The 11774-nt window shown below is 41.2% G+C and overlaps 1 protein-coding gene across 1 annotated transcript; it reads right to left on the bottom strand.

Annotated features, from left to right (window-relative positions):
• Window positions 1–4015: 4015 nt before the first annotated feature.
• Window positions 4016–9561, bottom strand: LOC101161527 (epithelial cell adhesion molecule-like). The gene is made up of 8 exons (XM_011492195.2): window positions 9483–9561; window positions 5266–5367; window positions 4927–5182; window positions 4782–4847; window positions 4641–4704; window positions 4467–4565; window positions 4189–4386; window positions 4016–4110 (listed from the first exon to the last, which is right to left on the bottom strand). Exons 1-8 carry the CDS (start codon window positions 9544–9546, stop codon window positions 4033–4035), a joined length of 927 nt encoding a protein of 308 aa, XP_011490497.1. The 5' UTR covers window positions 9547–9561; the 3' UTR covers window positions 4016–4032.
• Between the last annotated feature and the right edge of the window lie 2213 nt (window positions 9562–11774).

Here is an 11774-nt window from a genome sequence, read left to right as displayed (position 1 = left end):
GAGAAGCTCCTTGGTAGCGAGCAGCACAATCATAGACTATGCGCACCTTGCCTGGTTTTTTAGGGTTTAGCACAGGATGGTGTGGCAAGTACCATATGGCTCCATCTACACCATCTTTATCTTTCACTTCCTCAGCATACCCTTTCTGCAAGGAGTCATTAATGCTCTGTTTGTACATCTGTTTCAGGTCTGGATCCTTAGTCAACCTTTTCCCTAATAGGTCCAGCCTGTGCTTGGCCATTTGGTAGTTGTTTGGTAGTTGAGGAGGATGCTGTTTGAAAGGTATGGGCAACACATAATGTCCATCTTCTTTGGTAACGTTCCTCTTCCAAAGTTCCAGAACTTCTCGATCAGAAGCTGATGGTAAGTCGCTATTTACATGAGCCGGATTATCAAGCTTCCAGAACTTTTCCACAACTTGCTGCAGAGCTGTCTCCGCTTGAGTGCAGTTAGCTGAAAAGGTATCTAGGACACCAGAGACTGGACCATTGAGAGTCCATCCGAGACCAGTCAAGGTTGCATAGGGCTCACCTGCCTCACCGCGTCGGACTTCACGTGGGGCCAGTATGTCAGGTTGGTCAAGCCCAATTAGCAGGTGAACCTCATCGGCTAAATCAATGTCCCCAGGACATATGTTTTCAGCGATGTCCTGTAGATGGGTAAACTGAGATATTTCCTCCACCGTGACCAGGTTGTTAAGGCTGATGTTCAGGCGGTCACGACTGAGAACACCCTTCAGCAGGTAAGATTCACTGCGTTGATGGTCTTCCACCCGTAAATCCACGGACAGGGTGTCAACGTTGACATTCTTTGACTCCATAGTACTCAGTTTAATGTTCATCCTATGTGTCTCAAGCCGTAGTGCACGAATCAGCTGCTTGGAGCAGAAGGTGCCATTTGCGCCATTATCTAGAAGGGCGAAGGCGTTGATCGAGAAGTGGTTGTCTGGATCGGAGACCACGACTGGTAGAATGGGTAGAGCAACTTTCTGCCCATTACGGTGGTTACGCTTCCTGGTAGCAGTGGCCTGGATCTCTGGTTGTTGGTTTGCAGTTGGTTCTTCTATACTGGCTGTAACAGGTGAGTTGTTGTTGGTTGTTGTGGTAGATTGGTTGTTGTTGGTTGTTGTCGCTACTATTGCAGAATGAAGCCAACTGTTATGCCTTTGTCCACACCCAGGCACCTTGCAAACCCATTTGCGCGTGCAGGTTTCTCTAGTATGCCCCGTCATGAAGCAGTTTTGGCAAAGTTTTTTCTGTCGCACCAGTGTCAGCCTGTCTTGTACTGTCATGCCTCTGAAAGAGGAGCACTGGTTAAGGAAGTGTTCTCCGCTGCACTTGGGACATTTGAGGGTACCGCCTTTGGCCTTGGAGCTGGTGGCCTCTGACTCTGTGGCAAAGGACTGTGCCTTCATCGGCTTTGATGATGACTTGGATGATGTGCTGGTTGACATGCCGTGGGTGAGGAGAGATCCAAAGATGGGATCTGATCTCTTCTCAGCTTCCTCTTCAACAAGTTTAACAACATCATCCAGCCTTGGTAGGCGGCCCGATCTTGTGATCTCATAATTAACTGTCAGCCACTTCTTCTTGAGATCATATGGCAGTTTTTCTACTATTTGTAGCAGTGCACGCCCTCCATTTAATTCCTCCTCACACTTCATGGCTTTTAGTGTGTCTCTGCAGCTGCGGAGGGTGTCAGCAAAGCCTTGCAGCTGTGTGTTGTCCTTTATTGACTTGTAAGTCAGAACCTTGCCAATCCAGGCCTGGGAAATGGTGTATGGATTGCCGAATCGTTTCTTGAGCGTTGCCATGGCTTCAGTATAACCCACACTTGGCACAGGGTGATACAGACAGTGGCAGATGGCCTCCCTAGCTTGGCCGAAAGTGTAGTGGTGGAGCCGAATAAGCTTTTCTTCATCTGGGACTGTGTCCTTATCGACCAGGGTGGTGAAAAGTCGCATGAACTGCCAGTATTTCAGTGGCTCTCCATCAAACTTAATAATATCAGCAGGAGGTAGTCGCATTGTGTCAATATGTGCCTGGTTTTGTCGCCGTGACAACTCTAGCAGTTCGGCTACTGATGTTTCATTGTTGGCCGATGCCCCTAGTGGTGATGAAGGACCCAGGTTTCTTGTACTTGACTGCAGTTGCCTGCCAGACTGTAAATGCAGCTCACTGCGTAGTCGTTCCTCCTGCTCCACCATGAGCTTGGAAAATTCTTGCTTCTCATGTAGCCTGTGCTCACGGATCTCTTTGAGCTCAGCAAAGATCTGTTCTAGAAAAGGAGTGTCGCTGGTTGGTCGACTAGTTGATGCCTGCTCTGCATCTTGGCCGTCATGGGTTTGTTGTCCCTCCTCATCTAGCCAGGTCATAGCTGCATGACGCAAGTCATGGATGTCACGTAATACAGCTGACAAATAACTGGATGAAGCATCTATGTCGTCCTCATCTTCTAGGGTGCTGTGATATCGCATATGAGCTTCCTGGAACTTTGTTTCAGCCTCCGTAAGAGCGTGCAGCATGACCTCAGTTTCATTCAGCCGGGCCTGGATCATAAGTTCATTCACTTGGCTGATCAGGCGTGTGACAGTCCCTTTTGCAGCCCCACGCTGTCGCTTGAGAGTCTGCTGCTCCTTGCCTTTTTCTTCTGACATCATGGCTTTCGCTTTGGCAGTAGTTGGGTTGATTCTCCTTCGTGTTTGACTTTAATTTCCTACCAAACCATTATTCAATACATTTCTTAAAGAAATCAGTTTATATTTTAAATCTCTGACATTGATGAAAAACAAAAATGCAATAAAACTGTGTGTTTTCATTGAAGATCACATGCTGTATCACAATCCCTAGTATTGTAAACTACAATTCTATATATTGTGTTTTATTTACTTACTTATTTTCTTTTTCTGTCTTTTTTTTGTGTGTTGTTATTATGTGTATGTTTAAAGTTCAAATAAAAAAAACAAAAAAAAAAACGTAAGAAACAGCTTCCTTAATGAGCTCGTATTTAACGGACGAGAACTGCAGAGCTGAGAGCAGGAGGAGACACGCGGGGCGGCCTCAATAAACACTTCGGTTGTCCGGAGTGATCTGGTGCCGGGAACTTTACGTGCCGCGGGGCAGAAGAGACTTTCTGATGACAGAGAGTTTGCGCTCAGTGTTTTTATACACGCATATGCAGTGACGTATGTATCAGAGGATGTCGTATTGGCCAATCTACATGCCAATCAAGTCCCTTACTTCACAGTGAGGATTTTGATTGGCTGGTGGATTTTTAAGAAGTACTATTTTTAAAAAATCCTTTCTGGCCCGCGATCTACCGTCTTGTCCTTGAAGATCGACCGGTCGATCGCGATCGACGTAATGAGCACCCCTGCACTAGACAGTGCACTAAACCATTTTTCTTCAATGATTTGTGATCTTCACTGGTGTCCATGGATTACATGAAATCTTTCCACCTTTATCCACCTTTGTCATGGTAGGGAGAACACGTCAATGTAAGGGTGGGGTCATCTAAGATAGCACAAGGGTTAAAGAAGCCAGCGCAGTGGTGTAGAACATTTAAGCTACGTGACCGGAACTTCTTTTTTAGGGGTGCATTATCACTTTTTAATCCACACCCAGCAGCCAATCAGAAGAATTCACCTGGACTGTCGTACAAACAAGTGATAAACTAGCAAATCAGATGCCTCAATAAATGTATGTGATTTCGTGTTGAACGTTTGAAAAGCTTGAAAGACACATTCTCCTTAGATCGCCTTTGAGTGATGTGGGTGTGGCCTTGCAACGGCTCAGATTAATCATGCCTTTTGACGTTGTCTGGCTCCAACATGGCAACATTCATATCACAAAAAAATTGGTGACTGAATTGACTTTTTTTGGTTGGAGCTAGAAGTTCATTTTATTCTGAAGTTCATAGAAGTTCATTTAATTCGGGTAAGTCCTAGCCCCGAACGTGGTTCTACTTGTTCTCCATCTCCCTTTCAGTCTGTAAGGAATAGAGACAGTAAAAATGTTAAAATCACGTCATTATTTACAAACCTAAAAACACTGATAGGAAATGTCTTACCTGTGTTTTCCTGTACTTCTTGTTACGACGATTCCAGAAGAACTGCAAACAAGAAACAGCACCGTTTCAGTCAGAATGCCACCATTTCCACTTTGACTGTGGCCTGGGCCATGAACTCACCAGAAGCAGCAGCCCGGCTGCCACAATCAGCAACACAACCACGATGGCGGCGATGACTCCCCCCGCCAAGCGGTTCACTTTGAATGTGGGGGGCTCTGCGTCCACATAGTAGACCAAGATGTTGGTAAAGTCTAGCTTTTGGCCGCCCACCATAGGAGCGAACTTGTTCTGGTCAACAAACATTGGGGTCTTCTTTATCTGCAGGAGGACAGCCAGTCAACGGGTCAGAATCTATTCTGAATGTGCTCATAATAGATTTAGAAAGAACATTTGCTTACTTCTCTTTCCATGTAGTAAGCCATATCAGCCAGTTTAATTACAGTGTCATTCATGGGTTTCTTTATGTCCACCTGGATCTTTTTGGCATCAGCATCATACTTAAAAAAAAGATGTGATTATTAGTAATCAGGTGAAGGTTAAAGTCAAGCAATCCACAGCTAGCCAAACCTTACCTCAACTTCTTTCACCAAGCTCTTGTCAAACTTGTAGCGTGCTTGAATGGCATCGCCAAGAGCGCTGCAAAGAGAAAAGCAGGTTGAAACAGGGAAATGTTACCACAGAGCTACCGGTAGTTCTTTCTGCTGAACTCTGACCTCTTCAACAAGTTTTTATCCACTGACCCCTGAAGAGGTGCATGTTCCAGGATCAGACGGATCCAGCTGAGGGAAAACAAGTTCAGCATTTAGATAGAATCCAAAGAAAATGAGATTAAGGGAGAGAGAGAGAAAAAAAACGTACTAGGTCTCCACCAACTTGTCACAGATGAGGTCTTTGCCTTCCTTTTCTGTGCGGCGCACCCCAGCGCTGTTGACGCACCAACACTCCTCTGTATTGTTGCACTGCTTGGGCTTGAATTTTCCGTCGTTCTCACACTCTGGGTCGTAGATGACATCGTTGTCCACAAAGCCCTCCCCTGGTCTCCCCACAGTGCGGGTGTCTCTGCCTTTTGACCTTCTGAGCATCTCCGTCTTCATCAAGAAACATTTGGGGGCCACTGAGGGTGAAGAGAAGATTATGTAAAATCGGGAAAGTGCAACATACAAACACGTGTGTTTGTGAAAGTGCTCATTAACATACATGCATTGCAGTTTAAGGGTTGGTTAATATCTTTTGTCAAGGGGATGGTACACTGGCATGGAGGCCCAGTACAGGAAGCCCATTTCACGGTGTCACATTGACCTAGAAACATCAAAAAGCGTTAAAACAGAGCTTAAGAGACAAACGTTCTCTTCACGTCAAACTTGTCATTTTAAAGTGAAATTGAAGCGTGTTTTTGTAAAGAGTTCACAGAAACCGCCATTATCGCTTTGGAGGAGGAGGACTTAGGGCGAACAGGTAGAGCGGCAGGTCTACTGAGCACCTGGCTGTTGGCTTCTCCAAGAAAACGAGTCTCCAGAGAAGCCATTTTCACCCCAACACCCACAACTGTAATGTTTGGTGAATTAAGCCATTGATTTTGTAAATGTCCCTGCCGCTGTCCGTAGTACTTATTTACGACTGTCGCAAAGCAGTATATTAAAAGTGTGTCATCTGAGGCGGGCTGGCTTGGAACGTGGCTCGGCGAGCAAGGGAGAGAAATCTACAAAACGCTCCAGTGGGCTGACAGTGAAAAGAATTATCCAGTTAAAGTCCTGGACAAATTTGCAGCCTACAAAGACCTAGGAAAAACAAGAGGATCGCGAGGCATTGCTTAAAGCAGAGGAAACAAGGAGCAACTGAGACATTCGACCATTTTGTGAAAGACTTGAAACTTCTATTGCTGGATTGTGAGTATGGTGACCCAGATGACATGCTCCCGGATGCCATAACTGCTGGTGTGAGGGAGAAACGTGTCCTGGAAAGACTTTTGGACAAAGGTGAGGAGCTGACACTAGCTAAAGCTATAAAAATCCCTCAACAGTTTGAAATGTCACAAACACAGATGAGAATTGTGAGAGAGGAGGAAACACAGGTGTCAGCAGTGTCAAGCAAACCAAGGTTTAATGCACAAAATAAAAAGGCTCACACTCAGTGGCAGCAAAAAACCCACACAACCAAGCAAATTGTGCAAAGTAAAACAAAGATGTGTTCCAAATGTGGGAAAGACCCCAAACACAAATGGAGTAAAGGTGTATGTCCAGCTAAAGGACATACACTTGCTCATGCTGTAATAAGCCAAACCACTGGGCATCAGTTTGCCGCAGTCGCATGGTGAGTGCTATAAATGTGGAGTCAACAAATGACAAGTGTGAGGAAGAAATACTGGACATCAACCTCACTACGGATGCAGTTCTCGTAGCAACATTAGTGGAAGATAAGGGGTTAGTGGACACTGACATCCTGTCTCAGAAGGTGCAGTTTAGGATCGACACTGGTGCAAGATGTAACACGCTCACTCTAAACTGTTACCAATCCCTAAACCACAAAGGTGAGCTTAAAACGTCTAAAAGAGTGCTCGAAACCTACTCCAACCACAAAATAAAGCCAGTTGCATCAGTTGACCTCCCGCTAAAATACAAAGCGCACAAGGCCAAAGCAGAGTTTGAAATAGTTGACATTGCACAAGAAAATGTGTTGAGTGGCACAACCGCAGAGAAACTGGACCTTATCATGAGACTTCACACTCTACAAGATGCTGCTTTAAACAAAGCAGGTGAAGTTGGAAATGAAGCTACAACGCCAGAAACACCTGTCGGGCTTGAGAACTCCCAGAACTGACTCGCACTACAGGAACACTACCAGGTAAATACACAATAAAAATTGATCCAGATGCCAAACCTGTTGTAGATCCTGTGCGCCGACAGCCTGTTGCACTCAGAGCTAAGATAGTGAAAAAGTTGCATGAAATGGTGCAAGATGGCTATATCACAAAAGTTGACCAACCAACTGAATGGGTGAGCTTGATGGACGTAGTCACAAACAAAGACAAGCTTACAATCTGCATCGATCCAAACAATGCTATAAAGCGAGAGCATTATCCAATGCGCACAATAGAGGAAGTTGTGTCGACAATGCCCAACGTTAATGTATTCTCGGTCCTAGATGCAAAATCAGGTTTTCTCCAGATTGAACTAGATCACCCTTCGTCGTTCCTAACAACCTTCAACACACCCATTAGAAGATTCAGGTGGTTGAAACTACCATTTGGTATCAAATGCGCTCCTGAAATATTCCAATGCATTATGGATCACATGTGTAATGGATGACATCCTCATAGCAGCGCCAACCCTAGTAGAACACAACAAAATTCTAAAGCAGGTTGTGCAGCGAGCTACGACTTACAACTTGAGGTTAAACTTCAATAAATGCCACCTTCGTCAGTCAGCTGTGTCTTATGTGGGACACTTAATAACAGCGGATGGGCTAAAACCAGACCCAGCGAAAACTGAAGCTGTTAGGTGCATGCCGCCCCCTACAGACAAGGAAGGTGTCCAACGGTTCCTAGGTTTCGTGACATATCTGTCAAAATTTATTCCGAACCTCAGCGAAATCGACGTTTAAAACTAAATCTCAGCAAATGTGAATCGTTGCCAGTTCACCATTCTGAACAGTCAGTAATTCATAACATACCTGTTAGGACTGTTGTGAAATATCTTGGTGTTTATATCACCAAAGACAGTAAAACAATGGAGGAAATGAACTTATGGAAAACTTTAGAAAAATGTAAAACCAATCTAAACATGTGGTCACAGCAAGATATTTCTATTCTGGGCAGACTGTTTCTCACTCAATGAGAATGTTAATCCAGATTCATTTATCCAGCATATTTACTCCCAATTCCTAAATCTGCAAGGAAAGCAATAAACCTGGCCAATTCCAACTTCATTTGGAAAAACAAAACTCATAACACAAAAAAAGGAACAATAATTCAGGATTACAGTGAAGGTGGACATGAAGCCATAGACTTTGAAAGTTTGGATGGTATGATTAAAATAAATTGGCTTAGGTCTTTTCTGCAAAATGAAAGAAATATTTGGTTTCATATTCCTTCAAACATCTTTTCTCATCAGGGCCATTGAATTGCTTCTAAAATGTGACTGATTACAGAAAACTTCCTGTTAAACTCTCTACTTATCATCAGCAGGTGTTACTGTACTGGAAACATAACTTTAGTCCACACAATACTCCCATATGGAACTGTCGGTATATTTTATGTAGAAACAAATCCATATTTTACAAAAATTGGATTGATAACGGCATTTGGTCATTACTACATATTATGAATGATAATGGAAACATTATCTCATTTGAAACTTTTTCCAATAAGTTTAAATTAAATGATAGAAAGCAATATAATAGTGTGATCAAAGCAATCCCTCAGACTTTGGTCCAAATGTCCCCCAGTTTGGTTCAAAATGTTCAAGTTCTGCTTCCATCTCTGTTGTTTGATGGTCGACCGGTTAATTCAAAACTTCCAAACTCATTTATACGATCTTTGTTTGTTAGAGAACTGTTTGCAACGTCTTGCAAGAATCCTTCTATGTCACACATTACACAAGAGAGGAAATGAGCAAGTTAAGATCCCAGTTTATTAAATATCCAATTTTCCCAAAATACAAAGAAATCCATTTTAAAATAATGAATGCAGTCTATCCATGCAAAGAACTGTTACATATACTTTTGGTTTTCCAGAAAATAACTGTTCTTTCTGTGACATAAATATTGAAACACTTGATCATCTGTTTTTTGAATGTATATATGTTTACAGTTTTTGGGAGGATTTCTTCTTTTTTGTGCTCCTCAAAGTTTCCCTTTCCTATCTTTATTCAATTACAAAAGTATATGATATTATTTGGAGTAGTTTCTGGTGATAATCTATTTGATTTGACATTTAATACCTTATCAATATCTGGGAAATTTTTCATTCACAAGAGCAGATTCTTAAAAACCAAACCATTATTCAATACATTTCATAAAGAGATCAGTTTATATTTTAAATCTCTGAAATTAATGAAAATCAAAAATGCAATAAAACTGTGTATTTTCATTGAAGATCACATGCTGTATGAAAATCCCTAGTTGAAAACTACAATTCTATTCTTGTTTTTTTTATTTGTTTTTTTTCTCTCTCTTCTCTGTTGTTGTTACTATGTGTATGTGTTTGTTTAATGTTCAATTAAAAAAAATATATCTACAGGAATATAAATACGTTACAACAACAACGCCCGCTCTCTACAGGTGTCTCATTTACTACACCACACCTGAGCGCGCCCGCAGGCGGACGGCGCCTTTATCAAATCTGGTAACCACTAAGAGGCGAAAAGGGCATTTTTTTCCACCCAGTTCAGATAAATCAAGACTTCTTAAAGACTTACACTCCTGGGCTGATGCTCCAACTAACATTAAGGCAGCAACAACTGCAAGAATCCACAGCTTCATGATGTAGAAATCCAGCTATAAAACAGCTATTCTGGAGCTCCTCGCATCTGCTGAAGTCAAAATAGAGTCACAGATAGAGTCACAGTTTTCCAGCCCTAAAGTCATCTGAAAACCGCCAGACTCAGCCAAAAACTACCCAAAGGGGGTTTTTGGCTGATATATATATATATATATATATATATATATATATATATATATATATATATATATATATATATACACACACATAAATAAAATGAAAAAAAAATATATATATATATATATATATATATATATATATATATATATATATATATATATATATGTCTATATATAAAATGAGTAAAGTTGCAAAAGTCGTAAAGACGCAGCTTTCACTGCGGAAGTTGAAGCAGAGACTTTCTCTGTGATTATTTTATGAACTCAAACATGGAAACATGATTACCAAGTAGAATGAGATGTAGATGAGCACTGGCGTTGCTGATTGGACTTCAAATCCAGCTGTGCTTGTAGAATTGTCGGTTGGAGAAGACTTGTCCTTGGGGGAAGTAGTGTTCTTGTGCGGCGACTAAGTAGTCTCTGCGCTGGACTGGAGTTCAGACCTTGAGATGGTGTGTTGCGATGATCCAGCATTGCTAGATAAGGATCTTGTCCTGCTGTTTTGGCCTTTAACAAGAGCTTTTTTGTCATTTTCACTGCTGATTCAGCTTTGCCGTTGCTTTGGGCGTGTCCTGGTGATTATGTCCTATGATGGAATTCCCACTGTCTGCTAAATCTTTTGAACTCTTGTGAAGTGAATTGGGGACCATTGTCTGTATTACTGTATCTGGGATGCCTTGACGAGCAAAATGAGCTTTCAGTTTCTTTATCACTGTAGTGGATTTTGTGTCTGGTAGATAGTCTATCTCCCAAAAATTCGAGTAATAGTCCACTGTGATGAAATAGTCTCTGTTGTCAAAACAAAACATTATAAATTATTATATTATATTATTATGTTTAAATACAGTGATCATTAACTGAAGTATAAGTAGAGCTTGATTTATTGCTTGAAAAGGAGTGGGAAGAAGCAGGTTTATATAATCCCACCTCTAATGAGTTCATTCATTTGATAGTTTTACAGTGTTTTAAATCCGGTTCTGATCAGATAGATTCTTTTGAAGTAACAAAATCCAGTGCCTAGTAATGATTGATGATCTTCAGAAAACATTCATTCATGATTTCAGTAAACAGCAACGGTACCGATATGTAATAATAATTGATTATCATTAGAACACATGATAACATTAAACCAGTAATTATTGCTACACATTGCAGATCAAGTAAAAAAAATCGAAAATTGATTGTAATTCAAACATTTCAGTAATCAGTATTGAACATTACAATGTAACACTCATTGGTTGTAATTAAAAGAGCTTTGATTATTTCACCACAATCAAGTTCACACATGTATTTGGAATTATTCAAACACCTGTTGATCCTTAAATCCTCTTATCTTCATATCCTGAAATAAGAGTTTCTTTATACATTTTCTTGAATATTTGAATATTTGAACATTTTCTGAGCTCATTACTTAAACCGTTCCAAAGTTTAGTGCCAGTAGTGAGTTACTTCCTGTTTTATTTTGTAGCATTTCCTGTTTTGTTGTTCAGGTTTTACCTTTCCCCATCAGTCCTGAGTGTTTCCACTTGTGTCTTGTTGCCTTCTATGTATTTAAGTCTTGTCTTTCCCTTCCTCCTGTGCTGGTCCATATTATGTCAAACCCCGAGTTCCTGTGTAGTTCAAGTTTCGAGTTTTGCCTGCCTGTTGCAGTGGTTTTGTAGATTTTTGGTTTGTTTATTAAAACTCCTTCTTCCCTGAAACCTCCTGCCTCCTCCTCTCTGCACCTGGGTACTCCCACAACCCCCCGTAACATTTCTACTGTTGTATCCTAATATATGTTTAGATTTATTTACGATTGAAATACTTTTTGAGACTTTAGTTTGTATGTGTCTGATGTGTGGCTTCCAACTTAGTTTGTCATCGATTAAAAACCCCTAAGAATTTGATTTCTGTAACACTTTCGATTAAGACATTATTTATTACAATTGAGGGCTCTTTATTTGCGTTGTAGTTTCCAAAAAACATCACTTTGGTTTTATCTAGGTTCAAAGATAATTTGTTGTAATAAATCCATAGTTTTATTTTGTTTAACTCTGTGTTCACCACCTTGATAAGTTCCCTATGATTTTCTTTATAATAGAATATATTTG

The sequence above is a fragment of the Oryzias latipes genome, chromosome 15 (genome assembly GCF_002234675.1).
Source record: "Oryzias latipes chromosome 15, ASM223467v1".
In the NCBI taxonomy this organism is placed as follows: Eukaryota; Metazoa; Chordata; class Actinopteri; order Beloniformes; family Adrianichthyidae; genus Oryzias; species Oryzias latipes.
This window is presented reverse-complemented; position numbering and strand designations above follow the sequence as displayed.

Excerpts from the sequence above, each read along its gene's own strand:
- LOC101161527 (XM_011492195.2), bottom strand. The coding sequence starts at position 9,546 with ATGAAGCTGTGGATTCTTGCAGTTGTTGCTGCCTTAATGTTAGTTGGA. Across the intron at positions 5,368-9,482 it reads TGGAGCATCAGCCCAGGAGT|GTCAATGTGACACCGTGAAA; the intron begins GTAAGTCTTTAA and ends TGATGTTTCTAG. Across the intron at positions 4,111-4,188 it reads CAGCCGGGCTGCTGCTTCTG|TTCTTCTGGAATCGTCGTAA; the intron begins GTGAGTTCATGG and ends TCTTGTTTGCAG.